The sequence below is a fragment of the Podarcis liolepis genome, assembly GCF_965112155.1.
Source record: "Podarcis liolepis genome assembly, chromosome: 7".
NCBI classification, from domain to species: Eukaryota; Metazoa; Chordata; class Lepidosauria; order Squamata; family Lacertidae; genus Podarcis; species Podarcis liolepis.
The window spans coordinates 40,849,197-40,867,155 of NC_139561.1; the positions used below are offsets into that span (position 1 = coordinate 40,849,197).

At 41.9% G+C, this 17,959-nt stretch overlaps 1 protein-coding gene across 2 annotated transcripts in view; it reads left to right on the top strand.

Moving 5' to 3' along the window:
* RPGRIP1L (RPGRIP1 like) overlaps positions 1-16,286 on the top strand; it is an 82,460-nt gene extending 66,174 nt beyond the window's left edge. Inside the window, exons 24-26 of one of the 2 annotated variants that reach the window (XR_014528525.1) lie at positions 8,212-8,296; positions 13,686-14,706; positions 14,845-16,286. Coding sequence is in view for 1 of the 2 variants with exons in the window: in XM_083513512.1 (XP_083369638.1) it covers positions 8,212-8,296; positions 13,686-13,819; positions 15,567-15,661 (314 nt within the window). In the remaining variant the exon portion in view is untranslated. The remainder of the gene's footprint in view (positions 1-8,211; positions 8,297-13,685; positions 14,707-14,844) is intronic. The other variant, XM_083513512.1, reaches the window with a different exon arrangement.
* The last annotated feature ends 1,673 nt before the right edge of the window (positions 16,287-17,959 follow it).

The following is a 17,959-nucleotide window of genomic DNA, read 5'->3' on the forward strand; positions in this document are numbered from 1 at the left end:
TTCTCTCTCTCTCTCTCTCTCTCTCTCTCTCTCACACACACACACACACACACACGCACGCACAAGTTTGGGACCTGTTTCAGAACAAGGGGCAGAAGCACATCCCCAGTGAACAGATTTTGGCACATCTGTACTATTCTGAGACCATGTCAGCATTCAGGTTTGGGGAGAAGTGTCTTTCTAACCTTCATGGCTGTAGAAAGCAAAATGCTGAAAGGTCCAGAAATAAGGACACCAGTAAAATCAATCACACCATCACAATGTTTTCCAGCATCCCTTCCAATCAAATACTACTTGATTGCCCAAATTATCCTAGTTTATAGGATAGTTTGAAATGCATTGGCTGCATTCAGAATATTTTATTCCAGCTTAAGATGCCATCTATTTCCTTGTCACACGGCCTCTTTGTGAGCTGCAGTTAAACTAGGAAACTCTAACCGTAGTTTCCTCTTTTCTCTGAAGTGGAAAATTATGGTTACCAGCTTCAGAACTAGCCAGGCTATTAAACTAACTTCAGACCATGGTTTAATATATTGGTTTGTTCTGAAGCTGGTAGCCATAGTTCCTTGCTTTGAAAGAAATGAGAAACTAGGTTTAATTTAAGACTTACTCTTTGGTTGGTTGCTTTATACCACAAAGTGGGGTGCTTGTGTGGGTGAAAGGCACATTCCTATCTTATTAAGCCTGAGATATGTTTCCCTGAATATAGAGAGTGTGACAATAAGAAATAGAGAGACCTGGCATAAGTAGGTTCACTTGGGTAAGTAGTAGGGAGACTCCAGGGGTTTCATGGGGAGCCTTGGATAGAGCATTCCACCTACACACTTACATGATTCTTGTTTCCCATTCGTTTGTTGGTTTCCTACGTACTAAGAGAGCAATGGGCAAGGGTGGTAGTTATCTTGCCACACTCGCTTGTAAGAACATAAGAGCCTGCCAGAAAAGGCCAATGGCCCATCATAGATCAGCATCCCGTTCTCATTGTGGCCTATGAGAAGCCCAGAAGCAGGACCCAAGTACAGTGGATCCTTGTTCCTGCACTCAATCAGAAGCCACAATGGACGTTCGGCTTCTGAAAAATGTTTGAAAACTGGAACACTTACTTCCAGGTTTTCAGTGTTCAGGAGCCAAAACGTCTGAGTACCAAGGCGTTTGAGAACCAAGGTGTGACTACTACGGCATTCTCCCTCCCACTTGTGATTCCCAGCAACTGGTATTCGGAGACTTGCTACTTCCAACAGTGGATCTTTTGCTCAGTATGCCCTCCAATATCCATTGGCCCTTACATATTAAACCTTTTCAGGGCTTATAGCAGATCCCTCCCTGATATAAGGCTCCATGCTCCCCAACCCGTCCCCCCCCCAAAAAAAAAACCCCCCAAGCTTCCTGTAGATTTTTTTTTTAATTATAATTTTCCATGTTTGTGCCTTCTTGCTTTGGTGCTTAATCTAGACATTTGTGTTTCGGGAAGCTTTAAAACTGGTGAAATGAGAATTGTTGCATTTTGCTTTTCAAAGAAGCAGGAGCCTGTAAAACTTCACAGAAGAGATCAGAAGTATAGCACATAAGATTTAGTGTGCAATGTGCGGGGAGGAAAGGAATTTTCTTCATCTGACTTTTGTTAAGCAGTACAGTGTGATTCCTCAATATTATCCCTATTCCAAGTTAGTGGGTGGCAGCATTATGGGAATTTGGATGAGAACAGTTGTTGGGAGCAGGCACAAATATTTTCTCTGCTTAAAATATTTATATCCAGCGTACAAACCATAGTTCTTGAGGAAGCTTACAACATTAAAAAAACAAACTAACACAGAACAGCATGTAACAATACATTGTAAAAACAAGTAAAATATGTCATAAAAACACAGAGCAAAAAGTAGCAATATGTCATAAAAGCAAACATCAGCATAATACCAAGAAACCCCTCACAGATTAAAAAGACTACAAAACCCGAGATTAATCAACCACTTAAAAACCATTAACAGCCTGGGTAGTCGTAGCAATACAGTACTCAACATTTGGCCTTGTAGGATAACTCTGCAGTATTATCCCCCACAGGACAGAGGCCAATAGAGAGTCATTTCCCTAAGGCCACTTAATGGTTTCGTTGCAGAGGCAAAGTTTGAACTAGAGACATCCACATTTGTGCCCCAGTCTGCCCTCATTTACCCATAGCTGGTGCCCCCAAAATCCTGTATCCACAATGCTTTATTTAACAAGTTGAACAAAAAGAAAAGAGAGAGAAAACATGAGGCTCATGTTAATGATAATAATATAATATGCTGGTTAATACTAATTTAAGGATTTGATAAACTATAAAGTATAATATATCATTAATATAATAATATTATTCCATTATAAAAAGAAAACATGAGCTCAAACTATAGATTAAGAACGAGAAACACCTTTATATTTAAATTCATCTGAAAGCACAAAAAGATTTAAACGGCCCAGTTAAAACTAACAAAGGTGAAGCCAGTTTAACCTCTCTAGAGAATGGATTCCATAGTAAAGATTCTACCACAGAAAAGATCCTGTCCTATCTCCCTATCCACCTCAATTATCTCCAACAACTTTTGGTTAGGAGTCTGGGGACAAGATAAAATTTGGTTGGCATCTCTGGTCCTCAAGCCAAGAAGAGCTCATCTTAATAATACAGTGGCCATCAGTACATCCACCTCAGTTTTAAACATGTAAGTTGATATGTGTCCTGATAGATATCCAAACAAAATTGACATTTATAAGAAATAGGCTTAAACGTTGCAAGGGCAGTAAGGTCCTTGGGCCATTGCATAATATATGTTGCATGTTTCATCCTTCCAGGCTCAAAGTTTAAATCTCTTGGCAACCATAAGGACTCTCACAACCCTCTCTTAGTGTTCTGCTGAAAGTCCCGTACAAGATGAATATAATTTAAAAGTACATGAGCATCTGCAGATAACAAGGATTTATCCAATACAAAATTAATGCGGACAGTAGCTTCAGACCAAAAGGGAAATATCACTGGACATGCCCACTGCATTCTTATCAATTATTTCCCCCGTAGTATCTGTAAAATCCAGCTCATAAAAATTTGTCTTAATGCTTAAATTTGTGACTTTGTGTATGTGCCTGTGATATTGGAAGATGCTCCAAACTGGTGTCCACATTCGTAACCTGACTGAAGGGTTTTTGTTTTTTATTATTTTATTTGGGATATAAAGAGATGAATGTCAGGCTGTAGCTTTCCCCACTCTGCTGGTCTAGAAGTCTTTCTTATTGCCTGTTCTGGCAGGAGAGGGGGATTAAATTACTGGGGCTGTCAGAAAGGACAAGCGCTCTGCCATACATTATCGCTATCACTGACTTTCACTGGGCGAAAGAAAGAAACCACCGTAAATCCCCTCCATTGCGAAGCAATAAAAGCCACTGGCTTTCACAGTCGTGACTGCCAGGGCCATTAACAGGAAATGACAACTGTGTGGCATTCTTAGATGCTGCCTGTATCTCTTCTGACAGTGTGAGCATAAACCTGCCAGCAATATGACAATTGGATCACATGACTGTTCCGACTTCCATTCCGGCTTTCATTGTTGATTTTCCTTAGGAAGCATGGAAAGAGGCAGTTAGTTCTTCCCCCACCAGGTTCTCTTCCCCCACTCCTCAAATTATCCCTTTTAAAAATAGTGTTACACAAGTTCCCATAACATAACGTACCATAGGTTAACTTTTCACATGTCTTCTGTTCTCACAGCTAATTTCACAAGCTGGTATTTTAAAAGCTATTTATTTATTTTTGCATTCCTTTTACAAGGCAAATTTAAACAAAGAGTTAACTGGATATGTAGGCAATTAAGGGAATGCCTCAGATTAATTCTCCCGGTATTTCTATTTTGTACCACACCATTTGGTTTATTGCTCTTACTGTATTTGTATATTTATTTTTTTTAACTGCATTGAATTTTTAGGAAAGGTGGGCGATAAATGTTTTAAATAAATAAAAGAGATGTGCTCCATCCAGCAGTCTGTTGCAGATCTGAGTACTCCAGTTGAACGCACAGAATGTCCCCTCCTGCTTTTACCCCCAAAATGCTTTCCCATTCATTTTGAGAGGGAGTGAGTCATTACATGCAGCTGAATTGCAATTAAGAAACAAGCTAGCACGCACAAGAATTTGATCTGTGTATCTGCATGCATGCATGGTTCTGGATTGGAATAGTGGGGTGAAATCTGCATGGATCCTTTTAGGCTAAGCCAGCCCTGTTCCATAAGCCATCACATTAATGATGATGATGATGATGATGATGATGATGATGATGATGATTGCTATTATTATTATTTATTTCTACCCCTCCCATCCGGCTGGGTCTCCACAGCCACTCTGGGCAGCTTCCAACAAAAGGCTAAAAAAACATTAAAACATCAGTTATTAAAAACTTCCCTAAACAGGGTTGCCTTCAGATATCTTCTAAATGTCAGATAGTTGTTTATTTCTTTGATATCTGATGAGAGGGCATTCCACAGGGTGGGCGCCACTACCGAGAAGGCCCTGTAACTTTGCTTCTCGCAGTGAGGGAACCGCCAAAAGACCCTCGGCACTGGACCTCAGTGTCCGGGCTGATTGATGGGGGTGGAGACACTCCTTCAGGTATACTTGGCTGAGGCCATTTAGGGCTTTAAAGGTCAGCACCAACACTTTGAATTGTGCTTGGAAATGTACTGGGAGTCAGTGAAGATCCTTTAGGACTGGTGTCATATGGTCCTGGCAGCCGCTCCCAGTCAACAGTCTAGCTGCCGCATTCTGGATTAGTTGTAGTTTCCAGGTCACCTTCAAAGGTAGCCCCACAGAGAGCGCATTGCAGTAGTCCAAGCAGGAGATAATTAGAGCATGCACCACTCCGGCGAGACAGTCCACAGGCAGGTAGGTCTCAGCCTGCGTACCAGATGGAGCTGGTAGACAGCTGCCCTGGACGCAGAATTGACCTGCGCTGCCTTGGACAGCTGCAAGTCCAATAGCCAGCAGATGTCTTGTAAATGTTTGGGAGGAATTCAACATAGCATTAATAAGATTGCTTTGTCAGTGCAAGCATTTCTGCCTGCCTGATGGAAGGATCTCCCCTCCAGGTGCTATTCTAGAATTTCTCTCATGCCACCACTGAGCCAATTGGGGCAGATGAGGTGGGAAGCCCTGTTGCACTAGCAAAAGTCATTGTGTGGGCTTCTGCTAGTTGGACCCATTATTTGAACCACTTTCTTATGTTTGTGCCCCAAAAGAGGTGCCCCCTATGCAAAAAAGGGGGGCATTTCCACTGCTTTCCTGTGCTTCCTGTTCCATGTTCTATATTTACAGTTAGGAAGTCCAGGGTTTTACAAGTTACACTCAACCAGCTCTTAAAACTGTAAAGTATAGAAGGCCTAGCGGGGGGGCTGGCGGTGCTGGTGTCAACCTCTCTTAATGTATCAATTCAACAGTGTCCCTCGTTGACCACCCCTAATTTTTTAGTGTTGTCCCTTTCTGGTAGTCTCCTGAGAAATATTTATTGCATCTGCGTGTACATACCTCCAATAAAGTCTTGTGGGGAACTGAGATCATATTGGGAAAAACTTGACCAGCTACTCGAAAGTATAGACTCTCTGTCACCCAACCCTCGGCTTGTCTTGGGAGGTGACTTCAATGCCCGGATCAGCCTTGTTTCCCCATAAAGTACAATATTATCTGGACTAAACTTGGAGGACGAACCTGAAATCTGTCAGAGGGCAGCAATGGACACCACCGCTAATTGCGCAGTTAGGAACTGCTTCCTTACATTTAGATCAATGTGCTTCCCTGCAGTTCAAGGACAGTGTTTCTCCTAATACCACTTGCTGGGGAGCAACAGTGGAACCCACCTGCCCTGCTTCAAAAGGTGGGCCACTCAGTACAGGACCATTGGAGAAAGTCTTCAAAGACAAGCCAACTCAAATGTGGGAGCCAGTGTCTTACACTCAGTGCCTTGCATCAAGAGTGCTTCAGGAAACAGATAATAAACAAATGGAAATGGTTGATATAGTACATTATTTATTGCACTGCCTACCGTACACCTGTTGCAGAAAAATATATATGGTTATCTTGTGTCACTGTGTGTGTGGAGATATGTGAGCAATACAGATATGTGAGCAATACAGGTAATAGTAACTGACTTACTTTCTGATGAATGCGAATATATATCCTTTCAATGTTTCCAATTGCTGCAAAGACAATCCAGCTGCAAATCTTGAACCAAACACCAGTGGTTTGTAGAAGGTGGCTTGAAAATTTGAGCCAGTTAAATCTATGAGTAATCCTAGAAAATTTTAAATTTATTTTAATTTTGATTACCGTATTTTTCGCACCATAGGACACACTGGACAATAGGACGCACCTTGTTTTAGAGGGGGGAGAACAAGAAAAAAAATTTCTCTCCCTCTCTGCCCAGCGCCCCTTCAGCGAAGCGGCAGGAGGCGCTGCACAGGGGAGAATTCCCCCCCTCTTGTTTTCCCCCTCTAAAACAAGGTGCCGTTTAAGGTGCGTTCAGACGCCTTCAGGCAGCTACCTTGGAAGCCTGGAGAGCGAGAGGGGTCGGTGTGCACCGACCCCTCTCACTCTCCAGGCTTCAGGTTCCTTTCGACCTGATCTTCGGGGCTGGCGGGGGAAGCCTACCACCAGCCCCAAAGAGCAGGTCGGGGATTAGTGCAAAGGCGCGCGGCTATAGAGGCTCCTGCCATAGATGCATGTCACCTCTCCAGCCGGGAGAGGGTCGCAGGGGGCTTCTTTAGCCCCGTGCGCACTATCCCAGCTGGAGAGATGGCGCGCGGCTAAAGAGGCTGCTGCAATTGCTGCGTGTCACCTCTCCAGCTGGGAGAGGGTAAGCGGGGCTTCTTTAGCCCCGAGCGCGCTCTCCCGCCTGGAGAGGTGGCGCGCGGCTATAGAGGCTCCTGCCATAGCTGTGTGTCACCTCTCCAGCCGGGATAGGGTAAGCGGGCCTTTTTAGCCCCGAGCCTCCTCTCCCAGCTGGAGAGGTGGCGCGCGGCTATAGAGGCTCCTGCCATAGCTGCGTGTCACCTCTCCAGGCGGCAGAGGGTCTTGGGACTATGCTGTCTTCACTCCATAGGACACACACACATTCCCCCTTCATTTTTGAAGGGGGAAAGGTGCGTCCTATGGTGCGAAAAATACGGTACATTTTGAACAGAGAGTATATTTATCCATGTTTTATGTCCATGCTGATAGGGATTTTGCTGTATTTGCAGTAGCCTATGGCTACAATCATTAAATATTTAGTAGATGTGGATGGGGGGGAATCCCCCTCTTTACCACATTTCAACCAACTCTGTGATATGCACAGCTGAGCAGTTAAATGTATTTAAGACTCAACAAAATCATTATAAGGGCCCTCAGACATAAGGATTCTAATCCCACAGGTATTTCTACATTTTGCTTTCCTTTTCTAAAAGTAGACACTTCTCTGGATTATGTAGCATTATGTCTACTTTCTGTTCATCTACACTATACTTTCTTATTTATAAAATTTGCAGTTTAGTGAATTCTGGTTTTTAATTCTGTTCCTCAAAGCAGGGCATTAAGAACTATCCCACAATCCTTCCCTTCAGTGTGAGGGGGAGAAATTTGAGTACAGTAAAAGGATTTACTTACCCTCATTAAAGGAAGCAGACCTTTGGTACATTTAAACATTTGGTACAATGTGCTCCAGCTGAAATGAGCTCTCTTACTTAAAACCTTGGGTTAAGGCAACCTTCCCCAGTCTTGGGCCTCCAGATGTTGGACTACAACCCAACATCATTCCCAGCCAGCATGACCAACAGGCAAAGATGATGGAAGTAATAGTCCAAAAACATATGAGGACTCAAGGTTGGGGAAGACTAGGTTAAGGGGGCTTTCCCAGCCCAATGAACCGGGGGGGGGGGGACTTGTGCTCCCCAACTCAGCTGTGATCCTTCAGAGTTGTCCCAAATGAAAGAAAAATAAAATAGAATCATACGGCATCGTAATGTACAGTCATGTAAGCCATAAACAGGAACTGTTCATGGACATTGGCTGAAGGAATATTTGAATACAGGCATGTTCCCATGTAGTGAGAATTTATACCACAGAAATTTCATAGTGGTTGGATACCAAACTAGCAAAGCAAATTGTGTTCATTTTGTTCGTTGCAAGTAATCACAGCCATTGCCATTTCCTGTTGCATTTTTCAGTGATACATGTGGACCAGGCAAACAACAAAGTGAAGCGCGATTTCCTCAAGGCCATGCTTCAAGGATCAGAGCCCAGCCCCGGAAGGTAAATTTTGCAGCCAAATGGGTCAGGTGCCCTTCAACTTCACAATTTTGTATTTCCATGTGATAAATGCTACATTTTTCTTTCAAGGGTACATGATGTTGTCACATAGTAGCACCTGAATTTTATTTATTATTTATAATTTTCATTCCCCCCCCAAAAAAAAACAGAAAAGAACAACAAGTACCATGTGTACCCTTTTTTCCACTCCAACAGGACAGTCATTCTCCTTGTAGAGGAGTAATTGATCCATACCGTTTTGATTGTGGTTCAGAATAGCTGCTGGTTCAGGTAGAAGGGTTCCCAGTCAGCCTTTCACACACTTAAGTTATCCATATATAGACAGATAAGCAGTGCAGACCTGAGGGTAGTACTTGGCAATAAGACAGTAGTCTTTGTTTTCTCCATTTTACTTTAAAATTGAGCTTCATATGTTGGCTGGTGCACAATTTTTTAATGGAATCCGACAGGAAGTGCCATAAAGTGATCCCTTAAGAGCAGGCATGTATCACATCTAAAGCACTTTGAAGTTCAGAAAGATTTTTCTTTTCTTTTTTTCATTTCTGCAAACAAGGAAAAGACTTCCAGATTTACTGCATACATTAGTAAGATGGATAACATGCTGGTGCGAGCAGAACTCCAAATAAAGCTACAGATTTCCCAATAGTGCCATATTCTGTGTCCCGATCTTTGTTTCACAGGACTAATTTGAGTCCAGTGACTAAGCAGGATCTTTCGCTCAAATGCTGAAATTCCACAAACATTGGCATGCTGCCTCTCTACAATCATTGTGCAAGGTTTAGTCCATGTCATTCCAAGGGTAGAAGTTTAAATCCTTTCCCACTGAAATCTTTTGAAAGCCCATGCATGAACGCAAGATAGATAACCTTTTCCTTGTGTTCTGAAATGATTTTCCTCTTCCCTCACCTTCAAAGACTCCAGGGAAGGTCCACAGATTCCTCAGGAAGCAAATACCATTGCTCAACCATTCACCTTATGTCACAACCGGCAGTTAGTAATGCTCAAGTCTCATTTATTTCAGTAGGAATCCAATGCACATAATTGTGGGCATGTGTTGGTTTAATTCCTACACATGCCCACAATTATACTCTGTCCTGTGTTACATTTTGAAGGGCAAGGTATAATCTCTTAAAATATTTTTTTTAAAAAAAAATAAAATCAGATTATATATAATCTCAAAATACAGTGTGCTAACATGTCGTTCAGATCCACTCCTGCTTTATAGCAGGCTCACTAGAAACATGTTTCCTTTACTGCTGACATCTTAATTATGTGGAATTGGTGTACATATTCCATCGCCATGCTTCAAACATTGCTTTTTACCAACTAGAATTAGGTTGAAGGAACTACAGTGGTACCTCAGGTTACATACGCTTCAGGTTACATACGCTTCAGGTTACAGACTCCGCTAACCCAGAAATAGTGCTTCAGATTAAGAACTTTGCTTCAGGATGAGAACAGAAATTGTGCTCTGGCGGCGTGGCAGCAGCAGGAGGCCCCATTAGCTAAAGTGGTGCTTCAGGTTAAGAACAGTTTCAGGTTAAGTACGGACCTCCAGAACGAATTAAGTACTTAACCCAAGGTACCACTGTAGATGCCTCTTTCTTGATCCAATTTGTCTTGTTGGAGATTCTTCATCACTCTCTTGTTATTGTCCTTGAATTATATAGCTCAGTAGCAGAGCGTATGCTTTGCATGCATATTCATGTTCAATCTCTGGCCTCTCCAGTTAAAAGGATATCATGTACCTTCTCTGAGCAAGACCATGGCAAGCTCCTGCCAATCAGAATACACGGTACTAGGCTGGGTGGCTGAGTAGTCTAAGTCATCATAGGTTGTGCTTATTAGCTCTTGCCTTACGGTGGCCAGAAATGGACACCGTACTTCAAATGAGATCTCATGAGTAGATCCTGCCCCAAACCATATAAATCTGTACCTTGCCCTCATTGCAAACAAGATGCTCACTTTCTTGTTCAGTTGCATTTAGTCATTCATTTTGAAATCCCTACCTTTTCCTAGAAATCTGGTTTTTGACCCTTGCGGTTAAAGGTACTGTTCTGCATGCATTTCGAAAGTGTGGAGCATCGGCAGTAAAATAGCAATTCATGCCCTGCTGTGGCATCATAATTACCATAATGCCATGACTGGTGCAACCAGCTTTCCATGTGGATCACTTGCGTGTCAAGCCAGGACGTCTCCTTCTGTGGGGAATTAGTATGGCAGCTCAGCACGTGGCTGAACACGTCCACACAAAAAGCCATCTGCATCTGCTACGGTATCTGCAAAAGGCTTCCGCCACATGGAAGCGTTTTTCAGAAGTTACCATCCCACCTCCAGAACATCTGAAGCAAGCCTTGCCGTCTGGGCAGGCTCATCCATAAAGCCTCCTCACTCTCCTTCCACCTTTTAGAAGTTGGGCCATCAGGAAGGGAGATGCAGCCCTCGAATGCACAGACGCAGCACATTTTGAAGTTGGCGTATTGCTCCCTTGGCACATGTTTCCTATCACAATGCCTTATATAATAATAATAATACCAGAACTTTTTTTTTCATTTGAAACAGGAACTAAACTTTAAAGTTTAGGAAACCAAAGGACCCAGGATAAAAATATCATTCCAAATTGGCTGCACATGGTCTAGCTATAGCGATAGGATAAATCAGTGATAACGGAAATTAGGACTAAAATTGTGTAACTTGAACACTGAACCCATACTTCTCCAAAGGCCTCCCCTCCTCAGTCTCTCAGCAGTAGGGGCAAGGGGGACTGTAATAATATGGGTCTATTACCTGTTTGAAAGGAGTGCAGAAAGTTTGGAACTCTTGAAAAGTGTCCTATAAATGCAGAGTTTTAGTAAGATCATAAGAAGTGCATATCAGAACCAAACCACTTACCCAGATTTTATCTTTCAAACCCTTTGATTTAAATCTGGGATGGCTAACCTGTGGCACTTCAGATGTTATTCAACTACAGCTCTCATCTGCCCCAGCCCATAGGAATTATGGGAGTTTTAGGCGAACAGCATCTAGAGGAGGTTTGCCATCCCTGGTGTAAAGGCTCTTCCCACGGATTAATCAAGTTACAGTGCAAACCCTGTACCTCTCTACTTTGAAGTAAGCCCCACTGAGTACAGGGAACTTTCACCTGACAAATAGGATTGTATCCTAAAAATAATAATAAATTAATTTAACCAGTTTAACATCTGGGGGCCTTTAAGGCAGCAAGAGTTTCTTTAAGCCTAGAAGGGTAAAATGATGGGGAAAGGAATGAGATGCCAGTTTTGTTGGAGCAGCTAACACAGATAACAAGCACACTCACAACAAATCTCACAGAATAGGGTGCGATCAATAGTATAACCCCACTTTAACCCACTAACATTTCATGAAATGAAAGCAAGATTTGGCTTCAGTCCTATTTTATGTAGGAAGGTGCCCTTACCATTCGCATTTTGATCTTTTAGAAGCGAATGTGTTTTCTAAAGCAGTATCTACAATATCAACAGTGGGATTAATTCTCACTGACGTTGATGTTTTCATAGATGTCATTTCTTGACATACGCAGCATACTTTGACTGTCTACAAAGCCAACATTCTGTGGTCTGGCTAGACCTCCCGATTGTGGCATTGATGAAGGTGCCAGGGAAAGTTAATGAGTTACATGTGTCTCTATGGTTTGTACTATTCCGTGTTTTCAAGTAAACAAATGCAGGCGAACATAGCAGGGGGAAGTAGCGGGAAGTAGGCTATTTGTCTGCTCCTTAAAGGATATTGTACTTTTAAATTTCCCCCAAATAGTATCTTGGTTTTATTCTGTATCCTGACTTAAGCGAGTGTCGCATTCCAAAGGACAGTTCGTTCCAATTCTTTGTACTTAAGTGGATAATTTTATTGGCAGAACTTACACCACGTCTTAGCATTGTGACTAAGATATTTTATGCTATGAGGAATGCATACAGCTAGAGGACATTCTCATATATTTTACATATGTGTTTGAAAGCTCTGTTTAACGGGATCGTGGGATCTTCTCTTGCTGACAAAAGGTTTTTGTGGTGTGGTTTTTTTGAGAGCGAGAAAGGGAGAACAATACAGATACAGAGGGAAAGCTGTCTTCTTGTGTACATTTTTTTTTTTTTAAAAAATACATTTAAAGCCAGGACTCACAATGTCATATTTTCTGCAGCTTAACCTTGTTGCATGTTCTTGGAAGGCCACATAGTTGTTGTTGTTGTTGTTGTTGTTGTTATTTCCTGTGAACTTTCTGGTGAAAGAATGGCACTGCGGCCACCACAGGCACTGGCTGTGTCCCTGCTTTTTGCTCTTTGAACAGCTGAACCATGTGGCCTGTCACAAAAGGGGCTTGACACTCAGGGTTTCTTAAAAAAAAAAAAGAAAGCATTTGCCACGCAGCATGTCGAACTGCTCATCTTGACCTTCAAATCTGCAGCTCCTTGCATCCTCACCATCAGCTGCAGACCTCTGAATCCATTGGACAGTACTGGGAACTGGAGCCCCAGGACAGGATTCAAAGAGCTACTTGGAAGTTTGTCCAAGGCCTTTAGGGAGCCAAGTGGGATTTTTTGCTTCTATATCCATTTCACCCACACCAACACAATATTGCATCATCAGCTGCTTTTGAAACTCCCTTGAGTGATGGTTTGTCATTCAGCAGAGGAGTTGGGTGGCGTGTGCTTTAGAAACACAAATTCCGAAGCTGCCTTGAGCATATACATAAGCATATGCTTTGGGACTGTTGCTCAATGGTTATAGCTTTTACTTTGCATACAGAAGGTCCCAGGTTCAGTCCCCAGCATCTCCAGGTAAGGCTTGAAAACATCCTTGTCTGAAACCCTGGAGAACCATTTCCAGCCACTGTAGACCATACTGAACTAGACGGGCCCAATGGTCTGACTCTATATTAGGCAGATTCCTATATTCCTATGCTCTTTGCATCCTGACCCCTCACTGAGTGTGTTGGGAACCTCTCAACAGTGTTGTAGCCCTTATAGAACAGGAGGAACAGAGCAGGGACATAGGAAGCTGGTCTAAAGCCGTGCACAATGATCTCAAAATGAGACTGCAGCCTAGTTTCCTTCTGAAAATGCCATACACACCTTGGGCTGACAATTGCCCCCAAATGTGCTATTTACTGCAAATGGCACTCTGAGTAGGAAATAGCCACAGGCAGCAATTTCTGGCAGGAAACTGGTGGATTGGGGCCCTGTGGCTGCTTTCTCTTTAAAAGTAAAGCACCCAGTTCTTAAAAGTGTGAATAATTTGTAATTGACCCTGAGATTCTCCAATGGAAGTTAAAACTGAAATACCAAAAATAAATATTTGAGTTCATTGCCTCCCCCCCTTTTTTTCCCCTTCTCAGCATACGATTTACAGTAGTAAGTGACCCTCCAGAGGATGAGCAAGATCTTGAGTGTGAAGATATTGGCTTTGCATACGTCAGTCTAATGGAGATATTTCGGAAAGGGCAAGACGTCATTGACCAAGACATCAACAGTGAGTTTGAGGGCATTTTCTCTTTATTTTTGCTTTCTTACAGCTCTGAGGGTTGTATCCAATGCTAGTTCTACTTAGAGGAGACCCACAGACATTAATGAACCTAAGTTATTCAGGTTCATGTACTTCTGTGAGTCTCCTCTGAGTAGCACTGGCTATAACCCTCAGTTCCCAAATCTTTCCCAGGTTTGTTTGGGCTTCCACCCACTTCCCACTTGGAGAGGTGGAATTTTTATCAGGTAGTCCTATAGAAAGAGAGATAGCAAAAAAGACCCAAGTCATTTTGTTGTCTGAAACAAAGAACAAAATAACACTTCCCCCTTCTCCATTCCATGTACAAAACGCAGCCACTGCAGAGTGTTCCCCACCACCCCTGAGCAGAGGCCATGTGACACACACAACTCTCATCACCCCACATCACCTGCTGACTGAGGCAGCCACTCTACCTAATGATAGAGCTGGCCCAGATAAATATTTTTATAAAAGTGGATTTTGGATTGTGGCAGTTCTTGGAGTGCTATTCCAGACCTCAGAAGTGAAATATAGTTATAAAAGGTGTATTAGCAGCTGATGGTGTTTGGGAGGAGTTTACTGCAATTCCTAAAACAAGACTGAACCCACCATCTTCCTTACAACGTAGGTACATTCTTCTGAACCAGACATCAAGCATTTGTTCTTGAACTGGTAATCTTAGGTCACAACTAGATATTTGTTTTGGTTGTTTATCCTGGATTTTGTCCATATCTTTGCAACAGGTCAGTTAGGTTAGGGCTGGGAGATGAGTGACTGGGCCTGTTTTACCCAGTGAAGCGATGTGGAAACTTGAATGTGGATCTCTCTGCGTCATGCTGGTTTTCTGTGTGATTGAGGACATGTGTTTTAGAACAGTGTTTCCCAACCTTGGGCCTCCAGCTGTTTTTGGACTACAACTCCCATCATCCCTAGCTAGCAAGTCAGGGTCAGGGATGATGGGAATTGTAGTTCAAAAACAGCTGGAGGCCCAAGTTTGGGAAACACTGTTTTAGAAGATCCAGCTTTCATATTCTGGATTGTAAACAAAAATTAAAGCAGTTTTCCGTTTTGGATACGCTGGGAAACTGGTTTAATAAACAGCAATGGAAGTACTGAGCTGTGGGTGGAGGGAAAGGATAAGGTTGGAGGACACAGACATAAGGCTCCTTCTTAGTCCAATAAACCATGGTTTATTACATCAAGATTGTTACAGCCACCCTAAATTCCCAGGATGATAAGGTAAATCTTGGACAGTCTTTAACCTATTAGTCATGGGGAGGGACCATGTGCAGCCAGTTTGGAATGTCTTTTTTTAATGTAGTGTAATCTACCTAGGAAGAGCTCACTCTTGTGCAGGAGAGCAGGTTTCATCTTCCTCCACCATAAGAAGGTGATGGCAGTGGTCCTTCACTTATGTGTTTGTAGTTGGCGAGAACCCAGGACTTTCCACAACTCTTATCTCGTTCTGCCTGTGTTAAGCGTATGCTCCACATCTGGAGATGTGGTTAGCTCATGGTCTCAAAAGAGCAATTGACTGCGGTTCTCAGATGCGCTTACTTGAAATGGCCAAGAGTTCTGTTACTACAACACACACACACACACCCAATCTCTTTGTGCGTGTGAATGAAGGGCCATTGCATTTCCGCAACCGATGTTGAAGCTCTTCAAAGGTGTGGAATGCGAGGGTCTGTGAACTTGCTATTGACAGTGCTTTCCCTCTCTGCTTCTTTTCCAGTTTTGGATTCACCAGATGGTGGAGCGGTAATTGGGAAGCTCAAAGTAACAGTCGAAGCCCTCCATGCTCTGCGCTCAGTCTATGAGGAGGTCTGAAAATGAGAGCCTGTGTCGACAGATGTGCTTTCTCCCCGCATAACCAACGCACAGGCTAGATCTAGGAAGAGAGAGAGAGAGAGATGCTACAGAATATTTAATGTATAATTTATATGTGAAGGATGCACAATTTGCAGCTGTAAACTTTGTATATTTTCCTGTCTGTTTGGATTTTCCTTTTTATACATTTCCCTCCCCAACACACACCCTTAAGGCTACAGCCCCTACCCCACAATGGACACCAGCTTGTAAATAATTAATACCTACATGATTGAATGATGTGCTTTATTTGCATTTTCAACATGATGTTTGCCTTAACATAAAACAGTAATAAAAATGCAAGTCAAATTTTTAATTTTTAATAAAATAAAAAAAAACCTTAAGCCTTAGAAAACTGATTAAAAATACTTTTATGTTATCCCTAATCACCCCACTAAATGGAATGCCTGCGATTAGCCTCATTAAGGATTTTATACTGTGAAGCTTTTATTAGAAGCAATATATGAAAATTACTTGGATTAATGTGTTAATCTGCCTCTTTAAAATGCTAATATCCATTTTATGCACATTAAATCTCAGTATGCGTTTTCTTTGATGCATGCCGTTTCTATCAATTAAATATAAAGAAGGAGACTGGTCCCAAGACTTATTAAATTACTGCAAGCTTTTATAAAAAGAAACACACAACTTTTGCCCTTCTGCTAACATTATAATCAGTTGTTTGTGATTATCAAGTTTTTTGAAGGGAGAGGATTGCGTAAACCTCCCTTTTTTGTTTTGTTTTGTTTTTCATCTGCAGGAAAAAGAGATTTACATATTTCAACTAATAGCTATCAAAGTGCAAGATGAAACCATAAAAGAATCGATCAGATTATCTTACGCTCCAGGCTGGGCCTTTGGTTCCCTTCTCACCCTCACCCCCACCACCACCACACTTAAAACTTATATAAAACATGAATAACAAATAGTTGTATCCTGATAAACAATGATTGAAAACAGCCTGGAAACTCAATTTTCCAGCTTTCAACCAATGCTGATGAAGGATTTAATTGATTTTTTTTTAATTGAGCCGTGGATCAGCCCCTCAAAAAAGATAGAAGTTTCTAGATAAGATTCATTTGGAATAGCTTATGCTTTTTCTATTTGTGAATATCTTTTTAGTGTATTTTAAACGGGATTTTATAGGTAAAGGGGGCCCTTTGCCGTTTACAAAAAAACAGGCTATATTTATTTCGTGAGCATATGTAAAGTATTCAGAAAGATAAGTAATTTATTAAAATCTACCTAATTTGCCGTGATATATTAAATCTCTGCTTCAGTGATCACAGGCCATTTCATTTACAGAATTAGGCATTCCCTCTTTGTGTGATTAAAGCTCTGGAAAATGAGTTCTTTGCTCCTATTTGTGAACATTCAGAGCCTGCTAATGGCAAGAAGATGGAATAGATTATGAGACAATTCATTACAGTTCAACAGCGCAAAAAAAAGCCAGACAAAATGCAAAAAGAAAAAGCACAACTATGAATATCTGCATATAGTTTGAACCATCTGTGCTCTAATGGCTTCAGATACGCCTCTTCACCTTGAGGAGGCTTTGAAATGGCAGCCATACAATATTAATTTGTTGATGTACATCGAGAAGCCATCAGAATATATAAATTTTTGACCACAGAAATCTCCGAATTCTGCCATTGAATTCCCGTCCTCCTCATTTCCAAATTTTAGGGGAGGACCATCTCCAAGGAATACATTTGGCAAGTTCTCACAACAATTTAATCCCATGGAATGTTCTAGAAACCACAGATGGTGACATTCCTTAGCCCCCTTTCCATTCCCAGTCAACAGGCACATGTTTGTGTTCTCACTTGCGCTGCTTCTTAGTTCATTTCTTGGCCCATATTTCCCACTGTTCTTTGGCCCCCCACAACTATATTGTCATTAAGACTTCTTGTTATACTTTACAGTAATTTAAAACAGCTAGATTCAACACCAAGATTAATAAAGTGGCTTTTCAGAATTGGAGTTGCGGCATTTAAGCAGGAGGTTTGCATTATTCACCTAATATTTTGCAACCCAAAACAAAATCACTTCCTTATAAAGAAGTGAACATGAAGCCTCACACACAACACCATTTGTTGAGGTTCTGTAGTGTAACTGAGTTTCATGGAAAACTTAAAGGACACACCAGTCAGTAATCCAGACAAGGACTTTATTGTCCTCAAATACAAACACAACAGAAATAGGAGACTTCTGGATCCTGTGCCATCTGGTAACTAAAGCTGCAATCCTAATCCTGAA